Consider the following 14,389-nt stretch of genomic DNA (forward strand, 5'->3'; position numbering starts at 1 on the left):
CTTGAGATGAGAGAGGTAGAGAGAACTTGTGCACCTCGTCTGAGGTGAGAGGGTAAGAGGAATCTGTGCACCTCTCTGAGCGTGAGAGAGGGTAGGAAGGAATCTTGTGCACCTCTCTGACGTGAGAGGCGTTAAGAGAGGATCTGTGTACCTCTCCTGCAGGTGAGGAGGGCTAGAGAGGAAATCGTGCACCCTCTGAGTGAGAGGGTAGAGAGGAATTCTAAGGTGAGAAGAGGCTAGGTGCACTTTGGATGTTGGAGGGCTTGTACGGAAACGTGTGAGAATGATGAATGGTGTCTTTGTCCCTTAGTTGGCCTTAGGGCCTTAGTGGCCTTAGTGGCCTTAGTGCCTTAGTTGTTGGCCTTAGTGCGCCTTAGTGCCTTAGGGCTATCTATCTAGAACTGTAGCTTGCCCACCTGGAAGCCCTCTGTGTTTTCAGGGATTCTGTTCAGCTTATATCTGCAGAAGTGATCTGATAAGAACCAATCTGTATGAAGTATATTAACCTTGAACAGAAACAAACCCTGCTAGCCGGAGTCATAGAGGCCTGTTTTGGCAGACAGCCTTTCTTGTAGGGCCTTTATCATACTGGGTTATGCTGTGGTGTTGAAAATGCATGTCGTGAAAAACAGTTCAGAGTGGAATTACATTCCATTCACTAATCTTGCCTATCATGATACAGTATTAGATTACATTATAACTGTCAATTAATCATTTTAGAGGGTATAACTCTGGATTGAAATACATGAACTTGTAGATTAAACCTTTGGTGGCAATTCACATTACTATTATCACACGGATATCCGCACGCACAAACATGCACGCATGCCACACACTTCCCACAACCAACAACCACAACCCCACAACTACTTCTCCCCACAACCCACAACCCAACCCACACACACTTCCCCACACCCCACAACCAACCCCACACACTTCCCCACACCAACCCCGCACATTCCCCACAACCCAACCCACAACAACTCGCACAACCAACCCACACACTTTCCACACAAACCAACCCCACAACACTTCCCCAAACCCACCGCCACAACCCACCCCGCCCACTTTCCCACACCCAACCCACAACTTCCCCACATACCAACACACTCCCACACAACCCAACTCCGCACACTTCCCCACAACCCAACCCACACACTTCCACACAACGCCAACCCACAACCAACCCCGCACACTTTCCCCACACCCCAACCCCACACACTTCCACTAAACCCAACCCCACACAACTTCACACAACCAACCCACACCCAACCCCGACACCTTCCCCACACCAGCACCCCACAACCAACCCCGCACACTTCCCCAACCACTTCCACAACCAACACCACTTCCCCACAACCCAAACACCAACACACTTTCCCCACAACCCAACCCCACACACTTCCCACAACCCAACCCGCACACTTTCCACACAACCCAGACGCCGCACACTTCCAAAACATCACAACCCCACCCACACTTCCCACAACCAACCACACACTTCCACACAACCAACCCCACACCACTTCCCAAACACCAACACTACACACAGTAATAGGAAGCCGAACAACCTCATTTGGATCAAAACTCCCACAAAAAACCAAACGGAACTTAAAATGCCAAATATCACCTCTTCAAAAGAAATGTGCTTATCTTCCACACAACGTTCATTTGCAGTCGATGGAAACATTTGCTATTATTGGCTTTTCTAGGTGACGATGAATCAATGCATGGTGAGAGAACATGGTATTTCACACTCTGTCATATGCTCTTCTTATACCTCGCGGGTCAAGGGACAGCTATTTGACTGCGACAAAGCCCATTCCAGAGCCATTTGTTATTATATTAGATTAGACTAACAATGAACTCCAGATTAGTTTGAATAATTCTAATAGACTACACTCACAAATGACCAGATAGGTTGATATTCGTACTTCATACTCAGTGATCTACAACTCACCAATGGACTCAAAGCTGATATTCATTAGACTAAACTCAGCAATGACCTCAGCCATAGTGATATTCTATAGACTAACTCCAATGACTCAGATAGTTGATATTCTAATAGTTACTAACTCACAATGACTCAGCATGTTGATATTCTTAAATAGACTTAACTCCAATGACTCAGGACTGATTGTCTATTGCTAACTCATAGACCTAGACATGAATCATACTACTCACATGACTCAGATAGCTGATATTTCCAATTAGACTAACTCTACAATGACTCAGATAGTTGATATTCCATATAGACTAACCACAAGACCTCTAGATAGTGATATTCTAATAGACTAACTCAAATGACTCAGATAGTTGATATTCCTATTTAGACTAACTCACAATAGACTTCAGTAGTTTTGATATTTAATAGACTAACTCTAAATGCTCAGAAGTTGATATTTCTAATAGACTAAACTCACACATGACTCAGATAGTTGATTCATAGACAATCACATGACTCGAAGTTCTTCAAGTAGACTAACTCACGGACTCAGAAAGAATTCTTAATAGTACATGATAATATGACATTCAATAGGATAAACTCACAATGACTCAGATAGTTGATCGTTTCCGGTTATTTTCTCTCTTCAGTTGTTTGCATTTCGGGTAGATTTGAAAGTTGTGAACCATTCTTAGGGGAGGATTGTCTATACTGTGCTGTGTGGTGCATTGAAGGGTTTGCGTCTGACAGAAAAAACTCTAAGGTCGTTTCTCAGACAGAGAGCCACTAAACACACTGTACAATATCAGATGAATGTGTTTCTAATCCAGGACTTGGTTTAAACTGTCTCTGGTGAAAAAGAAACACATTCTAAACTATTCGCTTTGTATCTTATTCTACTGTTGCTCACCTCTCAATCTCACGTGAGAACTTCACTTCACTCTGGTTCTCACCTTCACCTACGTGGAGATCTAAGGACCGGAAATCCCCTGAGAGAAAAAACATTGCGTTCTTCAATACATCTGTGATCTCAACTGAGGAAAAGTGCAAGTCAGAGTGAAATGCTTACGGTTGGAGGGTGTTTTTATGTGTGATACTGTATCTTTGATCTAAAGTAGATGAAAAAAACTGCAAGGCTACACGCTCACCGCTGATTTGAAGAGGATGAGAGGAGTTGTCTGTACTCTGCAAACTCTCCTACTATTGACTTTTTTTTTTTTTACAATTGCCACCAGTTTGGCACCGAAACATTACAACAAAGACACAGACATAGTAAAAATAAAAAATATATCAAGAATATTTCATGCTGAAACCCACACCAATGTATTCACTAAGTGATGGTTATATTTAGGATAATGTTTTATGCTTTGTCATTTTATATATTTTATTAAAATCTTATTATTTATATATGTTCACATGTGATAAGGCCACACAGAGGCCAGAGATAATTACAGACACCTGCATAATCTGAAGTACCTGATATAGATCCCCCAAACCTTGAAAGCTACCAAAAGTCTGGTAGTTACTGATACACTAGAAAGTTTCCAGTAATATACCCCCCTTTGCAACCTACACGACGGTCAAAAGCTTTAGAACACCTCTCTCATCAAAGAGTTTTTTCTTTCTTTCACCTGGATCCTTTTCCAACAGTCTTGAAGGAGTTCCCACATATGCTGAGCACTTGTTGGCTGCTTTTCCTTCACTCTGCGGTCCAACGTCATCGCAAACCATCTCGATTTGGTTGAGGTCGGGCAATTTGTGGAGGCCAGGTCATCTGATGCAGCACTCCATCACTCTCCTTCTTGGTCAAAAAGCTTCTACATAGCCTGGACGTGTGTTGGTCATTGTCCTTTGAAAAAACAAATGATAGTCCCACTAAGCGCAAACCAGATGGGATAGCGTATCGCTGCAAATGCTGTGGTAGCCATGCTGGTTAAGTGTGCCTTGAATTCTAAATAAATCACAGACAGTGTCACAGCAAAGCACCCCTACACCATAACACCTCCTCCTCCATGTTGACGTGGATATACAACATGCGGAGATCATCCGTTCACCCACACCGCGCTCTCACAAAGACACAGCGTTGGAACCAAAAATCTCCAATTTGGACTCCAGACCAAACGACAAATTCCACCGGTTGGTTCTTGAATTGTCCATTGCTCATGTTCTGCCGAGGCAGTCTCTTCTTCTCATGGGTCCTTTAGTAGTGGGTTCTTTGTAGCATTGACGATGAAGGCCTGATTCACACAGTCTCCTCTGAACAGTGATTTTTAGATGTGTCTGACTTGAACTCTTGTGAAGCATTTATTTGGGCTGAAATTTCTGAGGCTGGTAACTCTAATGAACTTACCCTCAACAGCAGACGTTAACTCTGGTCTTCCTTTCCTGTGGCGGTCCTTATGAGAGCCAGTTTCATCATAGCGCTTGATGGTTTTCGACGCACTTAAGAAAACTTTCAAAGTTCTTGACAATGTCCTTATTGACTGACCTTCATGTCTTAAAGTAATGATGGACTGTCGCTTTCTCTTGCTTATTTGAGCTGTTCTTGCCATAATATGGACTTGGTCTTTTCCCAAATAGGGCTATTTCTATATACCACCCCTACCTTGTCACAACACAACTGATTGGCTCAAACGCATTAAGAAGGAAAGAAATCCAACAAAATTAACTTTTAGAGGGGCACACCTCTTTAATTGAAATGCATTCCATGTGGACTATGTCATGAAGCTGGTTGAGAGAATGCCAAGAGTGTCAAAGCGTCAAGCAAAGGGTGGATATTGAAGAAATAAAATATATTTAGATTTCTTTAACACTTTTTGGTACTACATGATTCCATATGTGTTATTTCATATGTTGTGATGTCTCTCACTATTATTCTACAATGTAAAAATTAGTAAAAATAAAGAAAAACCTGAAATGAGTAGGTGTTATAAATCTTTTGACCGGTAGTGCATGTTGGTACTTCCACTTTATTAAAGGAGAAACATGTACAGAGAGGAGAAAGATGTTGAATGGAAAGTTCTAGATATAGATGGGAGAGTGTATGACCTCATAGCCCAGCCTGGTAGGCACGCCTGGTAGGTACGCCGTATCCAATGTAATTTAAACACAGGACGTTTCTCTGTTCAAATAGGCAATGCTCTTATACTGTAGTAATGCATAGAAGATAATAATAATAGGTGTTCTGCGCTTTTGGATATAAGCATCAGTTCCCAGAAGGCAGGAGATGAATTGATGCATCGTTCTTTCACTGATCATCATCATCACCACCAATAGCAGCAGGTACAGTAATAACACAGCATCTGAGAACCCGTAGATCGGTGTAGATCTTTTTTTGTTTCGTAGTGTGGGTTTTCTGTTTTAAACCCCCCCTATCCCTTCCTAAGGGGAGTCACAGCATCCACCCGGCCCAGTGACAACCCTCCTCCATAGCCTTGAATCCAAGCTGAAAATTGGTGAAATAATCAGTTGTCCCAGCTAACTTCTCCCCCACCTGCTCATCTCACTCCCAGACTCTCTGGAGGAGAAGTCTCTGTGTGTGAGACGACTGCAGTGGGAGCTGTCCTTGGTGAGTAACGTGACTGTGGATCAAACCTCTCTGTGCTTTCATTAGGGCTCTGTCTGTCTCTCTCCCTCCCTATGGACAGAAACTCCACAGCCATCTGTCTGGACAGTGGACACACACCAACCCAGGGAGCCAGCATGGCTGTGTGTGTGAGTGAGTGTGTGTTTTGAGAGTTTCCGTGGAAATGCCATGGGTAGACCACCTAATTGATCCAGGATCATACATTATATGGTGAAGATTGTGTGCTGAATGTGTGGTGTTRCTAGGCGGACTATGGATTATCAATGTGTTGTTGTTTGTGTCGCACTGCTTTGCGTCATCTTGGCCAGGTCACAGTTGTAAATGAGAACTTGTTCTCAACTGGCCTACCCGGTTAAATAAAGGTGAAATAAAAAATGTATTTTAAATTTTTTTTAAATCAATAGATGATAGATGAGCTACTTAGTGTGAACACAACACAGCCCTATAAGCAAATGTGCAAACACACATTGTATGACAGACTACTCATGCATATGACATGAACAARTATCCAACTATCCAACGGACAACCATCAATCAATCTCCCCATCCAACTATATCTTTCCTCATACACACCCTACCACAAGCCTCCCTCACTCCGCCCACCACACACACACACCCAARAACCGAGACAGAGACACACAACGTTGGAAGTTCCAATCAGAGGAGCAGGGCCGGTGCTGACCAGGCCGCCTGCGTGTCTAATCAAGGATGAGGGGAAGCGGTGACAGAGAGAAAATGTACCAATTAAGCTGTCTGATTGGGCTCTACTCCACTGTGGCAAAAACAATCTCTCACTCACTCACTGCAGCAGATTGCAAATCTGACAGCACCAGATGTAATTCATAATTACATGGATAAAACACAAGTGTCTTGTCCATAAACTCTGCACTCGTCGACTCGCAACTCACTTTTGTCGGCTTTGGCGTTTTAATGATGAGTTATGGACAGTGGGTATGACGAGAGGTGTGTGTGTGTGTTTGGGATGTGTTTAACCCTAGAGCTAGATGTCTTCACGGCAGATGTTTTGTAGTAGGTGACAGTACGCTTGAAGGGCAACTTCAGGTCATTAAAATACACTTGCTGCCAGCCAAATATATTCAGCAAAAAACAGTATAAACAATCATCTCTGAGGCAAACACATGTTCACACTCAGAGTCACTGTAAAGGAGTTTTTCTACAATAGCTCCAGTTTTAATCCCCTGGTAGCTCACCTACCAGGCTTCACCTTCCAGTTTCACCTCCTAGGCTTCACCTACCAGGCTTCACCTTGCCTGATTACACACTAGCACAGCAGGAGGGAAGAGCTCTAAAATGAGCTTCCCTGTGGTGCTACACACATCCAGATGGTGGCATTCAGCCCAGCACCATTCCTGCACCCGGGGGGGGGGGGGGGGGGGTACAGACACAGACAAGTTAAGCATAGCACTTCTACCTGTGCCTTTGAGCTCCATCGTGGGGGAAAGGAACATGGACAGAGGGGGTAGTTGTGGTGGTGGTGGAGACCTGTGTGGCAGAGATCCAGGCAGGGCACTAAGCAGCATCCCACCCCAGGCTTGGAGCTAAATGGTGGGGAAAGGAACAAGGAAAGAGCTGGTAGGTGGTTGTTTGTGTGTGTAGAGGCCTACTCACCTTTCCAGCCAGGGTCTTGAGTGCCTCCCTCAGCCCAGCCATGGAGTGCTGCTGGGCGGCCTGGAGCAGCTGGTCTGCCAGGCCCGAGATGAGAGGTTGGAGATGGCCCACACTGTGCAACACCTCCTGGGCCTTGGCTGTGTGCTCTGGGGAGTAGTAGATGCACTGGTATGCTGTGCTGAAACTGAAGAGGTGATGGAGAGACAGAGAGAGAGACGACAGAGACAGACAGAGACAGAGAGAGAGAGACAGAGAGACGACAGCAGACGACAGACAGACAGACAGACGACAGACGACGACAGACAGACAGACAGACAGACGAGAGAGACGACAGACAGACAGACAGACAGACGACGAGACAGATCAGAGATTTTAGAGGATTGTAAACAGCAGTGTAGATAAAAATTGATAAAATAAGAAACATTGTAAAAACTCAGGTTTTACCATTTATTGCATGCGTTAAATTTGACTGTATGAATCCAGCTAGTTTCAGCAGTGCTAAACATATTCAACTATTTTACATACTCAGACAAGTTCACCATAGAACTATATTTGACTCTTCTAATTGACCGGAGAGAGCGAGAAGTGAGAAACGAAGGAGATGGATCAATGATCTGTAGACAGAACCTGAGCCTGGGAGTTATTTAGATTAAATCAATGACGCGCCCACAGAGTAACCAATGTCCAGGCATATTGCAAACCACCTGCAGGAACAGATTCATTTCAGCTCATTCTGCCTCCAATCAATAGCCAAACCATGACATGTTCCTATACGTCATTAGTAAGCAGAACGTATACATTCCACATACAATTATTGTGTCCATTTAGAACGGTGATGACTATGGATCGGTTTGTAGTCTAGATAATAGGGTAATCACAAACAGTCCACTGGTAAACATTTTCTAGTTGGATTCATTACTGCCACAATACAGTGTGTGGTATAGTCTGAATACAGTAAGTAAGATGTTGCTCTAGTTGCCTGAAACTGTATCATAGATCAATGCTTTCCAACGCTTCAATCTAAAACCACCTAATTAATATCTGCAGCCAGATGAAAATTCTGAATATTTAATACTTTTTTTTTTCATTTTTAGGGAAGCGTTTCACCCTCAGATGAAACGTGTTTTGTCAGTTCATAGATTCAGGGCACATCAGTCCCAATCAAACGTTCACCTCAAGTAAAGTTTCAATGACTTTCATTGAGTTCTCCACAGTGATTTCCTGCCATCAGACCAAGCGCGTGCYTTAACGAGGCAGTGATTTGAGGCAGTCAACCCTCCCAGCTAGTTTAGATTCAGCTCTGAACAGCCTGTATGTAGGCCAGACCCTGGAGCCAGATCCCAAGGCATAATTGACTGAAGACTGGAAAGACGTTGAATGTCTGAGAACGAGGAGAGCGTGTAGAAGGGTCCTCAAAGCAATCTTTATGACACATCCCCTACCTGCTTCATCAGTACAGCGCCAAACCTGGAGACCTTTATTACTTCAGGGGTACTGGGGGCTAGCTAGCTGCTGCCAATGTAGCATCCGATTGGTTAGCGCTAACAAACCCTGGCCTTGTCATTACGGCTAATGAGTTCTCTGGAGATGGCAGCCACCGCTGCAGCCCAAAGACAATCAGACTTCGGCCTTTATGAGATCAGTACCATCGTATCCCATCTCTACAGATAGCCTATAGTCAATACTAGGGAAGTTGCTAGAGGAATACTAGGAAAAGAGCCAACATTTGTTTGAATGATAATTACGTAAGTCATTTCGTTAAACTTGGCCATTCTCTTTGAGTTGGAGTTCTTATTACCACATTATGCAGGAGGGTACAAATGGAGAGTAGATGAATAAAACAGAACACTGAGTCTGAGTGAGTCTTGTCTGAGTGAGTGAGTGAGAGGGAGACAGAGACTCATAAGCTAATTCCAGCTGCATAACAACACTGTTGACTCATAAGTACAAATCCAGCCATTAGGTATCCTGTGCAGTGGATAATCATGTTTACACATGGTCCCTACCGCCTGATGCCACAGGAGAGCATTGACCTATATCGGACCTGGTTATTGGAGGGAAACCATAAATTCCTCATCAGGATGGCCTGTCAGTCCAAAAGCTAGCTAGCTTCCACCAAGCCAAGATGGCTGCCGACAAGCACAGTGAAGGGAACAGAAACCCTGCTTGTTAAGGGAAAAAGCTTAAAAATGGACACCCGACCTGGAATCCTTGTTTACAACGGTGGAGGAATTTGTTGTTAGGTGTTTAATCAAGAATAAAGGATTTTGGCTGTGTTTCTTGCGTTTACTGGCAATTTGCTGAGAGCACAAGCTAGCTAGTTAAATGTAAAATACATGTTTGTATACACGTTATTACTCTGCAGATTATCTTATATCTGAGAGAACCTCCCAGGAGGTGGTGGGGGGGTCTTTATCGACCAACTCTCCCCCAGACACAGCCTCCCTAGTGGCTAGCTATCCCACACCCGCTCTCCGCCCTGGAGCATCCACTCACCCACTCTAGACCTACCTATTAGGAGGAATATCAAAACTAGCAAATAGTAAGCTGTCTAGCAAAGCGTCCTCCCTTGATGTTCCTAAATGATCAATGGGAATTGGTTATGACATAATGAGAGGAAGAGGGAAAGAGAAAAAGGAGGAGAAGAGAAGAAGAAGAAGCAGCCTCTCTTCTCTAATTAAGCTCCGGCTCATGGCTAATTAATAGTGGGGAAGGAAATTAATGAAGAGCTTCCAGGCCTGCTGTTGACAGCCAGCAGGAGCAGACACATGCATCGGAAGACGGCAGGACTGAGGCCCACAACTCCCGCGGCCAAAAAAACACACTCTGGCATGAGATACAGACAGGCCTGGCACTGGAAGGCAACTGATCCTAGACCAGTCTGTACTGCCAAAGCCCACTCTGTCATAAGTGAGAGACATGGATAGCAACTGATCCTAGACCAGCGTGGACCTGACCAGACCAATGCCATTGCCAAAACCCACTCCGTCATAGAGACAAGGCTGGAATGCAACTGATCGCAGACCAGTTAATAGGGCCACTGTAAAAGTCCTCTCCCATCAAACAGACATACAGCCTGCACCATACTGATGCCAGAACAGCCTGTGTTTGAACAAGATTGTGTCCATTGGTTCCTCAGGTCTGGTTCCCAAAGCCCAGTCTGCGTAGACAGTGCTGGATAGCAACTGATCTTAGAAGTGTTTCTCAATCAGACAGGACCAACAGCCACTCTCTCACGGACTAGGCACTGATTTCAGACCAGTCCTTACTGTAGATCTGACCAGGCTACTGCCAAAACCCACACTATCATATAGGAGGACAGGAGCATAGAAATATGAAATGAAATGCACAGTTCTTCCATCTGACCAGGGCTACTGCCCTTCATCACACAGACACACAGCCTGATGCCAGAACAGCCTGTGTTTGAACAAGATAGTGTTAATCAGTTCCCTACTGGTTCTAATACGCAACTTATTTTGCTCCTTTGCACCCCAGTATCTCTACTTGCACATCATCATCTGCACATCTATCACTCCAGTGTTATGCTAAATTGTAAGTATTTCACCGCTAGGCCTATTTATTGCCTTACCTCCCTAATCTTACTACATTTGACACACTGTTATATGATTTTCTATTGTGTTATTGACTGTACGTTGTTATCCATGTGTAACTCTGTGTTGTTGTTTGTGTCGCACTGCTTTGCTTATCTTGCCAGGGCGCAGTTGTAAATGAGACTTGTTCTCAACTGGCCTACCTGGTTAAATAAAAATAAAAAAAAACTGCCTCTCTTTGAAACCAAAAGTTTAACTAACTGCCTGGGAATAACAACACACACACACTTTAGTTGGACAGAGTTTACCTTGCCATCCCAGAGGACTCTATTAGGTGTATGTACTGTAGCCTGAACCAAACTGTCCCTGCTGTGACTGCTGCTCCCCTCCACACCCCAAAATGACCATTAAGCAGTGTTGCGGAGCAGACCGGGCCCCACAACAATAAAGGTCAGACACACGGCAGTGCGTACAGCGAAGAGCGACACAGCACAGCTTGCACCCAACCACACACAACTGCCCCCCCCCCCCCCACACACACCACCACACACACACAGATGGGAGGGAGAACGAGAGAGATAACTGTATAAAAACAAGAAGTGCTTCAACCTCAGCTCAGCAGCGTTCCTCGTTACAGATCCTGATGATGCACATTATAAACCTGGGCTCCAGCCAGTAAGCATCTCTGATCACTGTACAAAAAGCTGAATGATTAAGAGAGGGCTTGTTAAAGAAGAGATAGTCCGCAACGTCTACAGGGTTCAATTAAAAAAGAAGAAAAAAAGAGAGAGGAGACTTTTCAAACAGCCATTTGGGTGGAAGGCATTAATGAAGGCTAAAAGCACCTGCCCTGTATGTAAATACTTGTAGGATACTGAAGGGCCCGAAGTGCAGCTGTTCATTTAACTTCCTTTCAAGGCCCATACTAAGAAGATATCGCTGGCTCTGTGCGTTGCATACTGTAAGTACAACGCCGAGGCTCCATCCCGTCTCTCTCCCTCTCCCCTCTCCCTCTCTCGCCTCCCTCTCTTTCGCACACTCCTCTTCTATCCCCTCTTCTTCCCTACCCACTCTCCCCCCCTTCTCCCTCCATCCTGCTCTCTCCTCTCCCCGTCCCTCTCCCTCTCTCTTCTCTCCCCTCTCCTCTTCTCTCCCTCTCTCTCTTCTCTCCCCCCTCTCTCTTCTTCTCCCCCTTCTCCTCTTCTCTCCCTCCCTCTCTCTTCTCTCCACCCTCTCTCTTCTCTCCACCCTCTTCTCTTCTCTCTCATCCTCTCTCTCCTCCTTCTCCCCCTAACCTCGCTATCTACTTTCATAACATGACTTCATTTATATTTATTTCCAAACACAAAACACGGTCTTCAACAGCGATTGAAGAGCACCTCTTGGCAGATACGCTCGAGTCAAAATAAAAATGTCCACCCGTGCTAACATGCAAATTAAGTCACGGAAATTGATTTTCCCCAATTGAAAGAAAACATGCAACTCCATTAAAATGCCAACGAGGCAAATAGAAGCAAATCCAAGATAACGATTGAGAGGAGCATGAAATCCCATTTTAGGGAAATGACTGACAAAATGACTGAGTTCTGGGTCAGACATGAGATGGGCTGGCAGTTGGCCGTTCCACGGTTAGCCAGGCGGAAAATTGGAAAATATAAGCTACAGTTAGCTAAGTTAAATATGAGACAAAAAAGTATCCCTGGGGAGTCCTTCCTTGCCCAGTCTAATCTCTCTTTCAAAGCAATTGATTTTACTTCAGTGGACTCTCTCTTTCCAAAATTGCTAACTCTTATCGTAGTGTATGCTAGCAGAATAGCGTTGACTACTGGGCAAATTCGCTTGTGCAGTTCATATAAAAAAAAAATGCTCAACTTATTTTTCTTCAAACTTCTTTTCTCTCGGTTTCATTCTTCTTTTCTCTCTTTCTTTCTCTCCATCTCCTCTTCTTTGTTGCGCTCTAAACTTGTGTAACTAATTGGCTCTGACATGGTCCGTAATGACTCGGCACTCGACAGAGAAGCTTTGGGAAAATCACCTCTCATTTCCTCAGGCATCACTCAAGTGGCCACACGCTGAACCCATGACAACCCCCTCCATCTTACAGCATGGGAAGGGCAAACGTCGACAAGATACAAAACGCTGATCTCAGACGGAGGACATTAAGGCGGCCATCTTGATTAACGACCCAGGCCAAGCTGTATTCTTAAAACGTCTCAGAGTGGGAGTGCTGATCTAGGATCAGTTTAGCATTTTACATAATATTGAATACGATGAAATGGACGGGGGAGCCTGATCCTAGATCAGCACTTCTTACTATGAGACGCTTTATGAATAGCTATGGGGGATGTTGGTTGGGACTGTTACTGTACTGTCACTGTTCTCAGTTCACCTACATCACATTTACCCCCATCGGGCCTATAGGAGACAGACAGATAGATCACCATTCAACACTCCGGTGTTTTGTCAGGCCTGTGACGGCCCCGCTCGATGAGAACATACTAATTAGACATGTCTTCTCCGTCAGAGAGAGAGACTCTACATCATGCACACAGCCACAGTCCGCGATGGGCGCTAGGTAATTGAATCAAACAGACACAATTCAATCACAGTCTCTCGGAGTGTCAATAGGGACGACTCAGGGTTATTGCGAAGGGACCTGGAAGATCCAAAATGGCCACSGCACAGAGAGAGAAGCCGGTGAGTAAATACAAAAAGCCTGAGTCAGTCAACAGTCTCATCGGCATTAGGGCCTATGCCCCTCCAGTCAAATATTGCTGTCAGTGGCAAACAGAGCAGATCCCAATTGAGTCAAACCTCCCAGCTCAGCTGTCACTAACAGTACTGCGTAGCCTAGCCCTACTTGCACAAATCAAATCCTGATGTCAGGACCAAATTAATYTGTCACTACCAATGCTGGCCCTGCTACATTCACCTGTCGTTAGCAGAACAAGCCTTACATGAAAACCAGTCAGAGACAGACTTACATCCATCCTTCTCTGTTAGTATCCTCTATACTATACCTYTCCACCCTAAAGTGGGCCAATCCAAAATGGCACCCTATACTCAGGCCAAAATTAGTGCACTAWACTGTWCATGGAATATGGTGCCTTTTGGACAAAGACACTTGAATGCTTTATTTAACCAGGAGGGTTGCATTTGGGTATGAATCTATTTTCCAAGGCAGCCCYGTCTCTGCTGCATGCTRTGTGTWGTATAATGAGGCTGTCTCACCTCTTCTTCTCTGCCTCATGTCTGCTCAGTAGCCGCTGTAGCCCTCCGCCYTTAAAGCCCTGGAAGTGGGCCGCTGGAGCCCCCACCGTGATCACGTCATAGAACGCATCTGGGAAGGCAAGAAGGAGTCCCGCCTGGRGTTAGTGGGAACTGTGTTGTACAGTACACCAAGTAGAGAGGAATGGATGGAGAAATGAAGGGGGGTCAAGAAGGAGGGGAGGGTTTGAGAAAAAGACAAACATGAGACTTATATCAACTTTGTTTCCTCAGAAGGAAGGTGGAAAATTGTGACGCAGGAAAATAGTCATACAAGGTTTTGTTTGGAACGCGTAATGAGGTCTGACAGTAGTGTGGACTGAGGAGAGGTGGTGATGATGTGTGTGTGTGTGTGTGTGTGTGTGTGTGTGAATCCTCCAGTGTGGTGGTTTAGTGCGGTGGAGGTCAGCT

The 14,389-nt window shown here is 44.9% G+C and overlaps 1 protein-coding gene across 1 annotated transcript in view; it reads right to left on the reverse strand.

The window, feature by feature from the left end:
• The window catches only part of LOC112077524 (type II inositol 3,4-bisphosphate 4-phosphatase-like), a gene marked incomplete at its 5' end in the record, with an annotated part of 43,615 nt that extends 29,539 nt beyond the window's left edge, over positions 1-14,076 (reverse strand). Inside the window, 4 exon segments of the mRNA XM_070441731.1 lie at positions 2,856-2,934; positions 6,964-7,090; positions 7,161-7,344; positions 13,943-14,076. Coding sequence (XP_070297832.1) covers positions 2,856-2,934; positions 6,964-7,090; positions 7,161-7,344; positions 13,943-14,076 — 524 coding nt within the window.
• Positions 14,077-14,389: the final 313 nt, after the last annotated feature.

The sequence above is a fragment of the Salvelinus sp. IW2-2015 genome, unplaced genomic scaffold (genome assembly GCF_002910315.2).
Source record: "Salvelinus sp. IW2-2015 unplaced genomic scaffold, ASM291031v2 Un_scaffold4647, whole genome shotgun sequence".
NCBI classification, from domain to species: Eukaryota; Metazoa; Chordata; class Actinopteri; order Salmoniformes; family Salmonidae; genus Salvelinus; species Salvelinus sp. IW2-2015.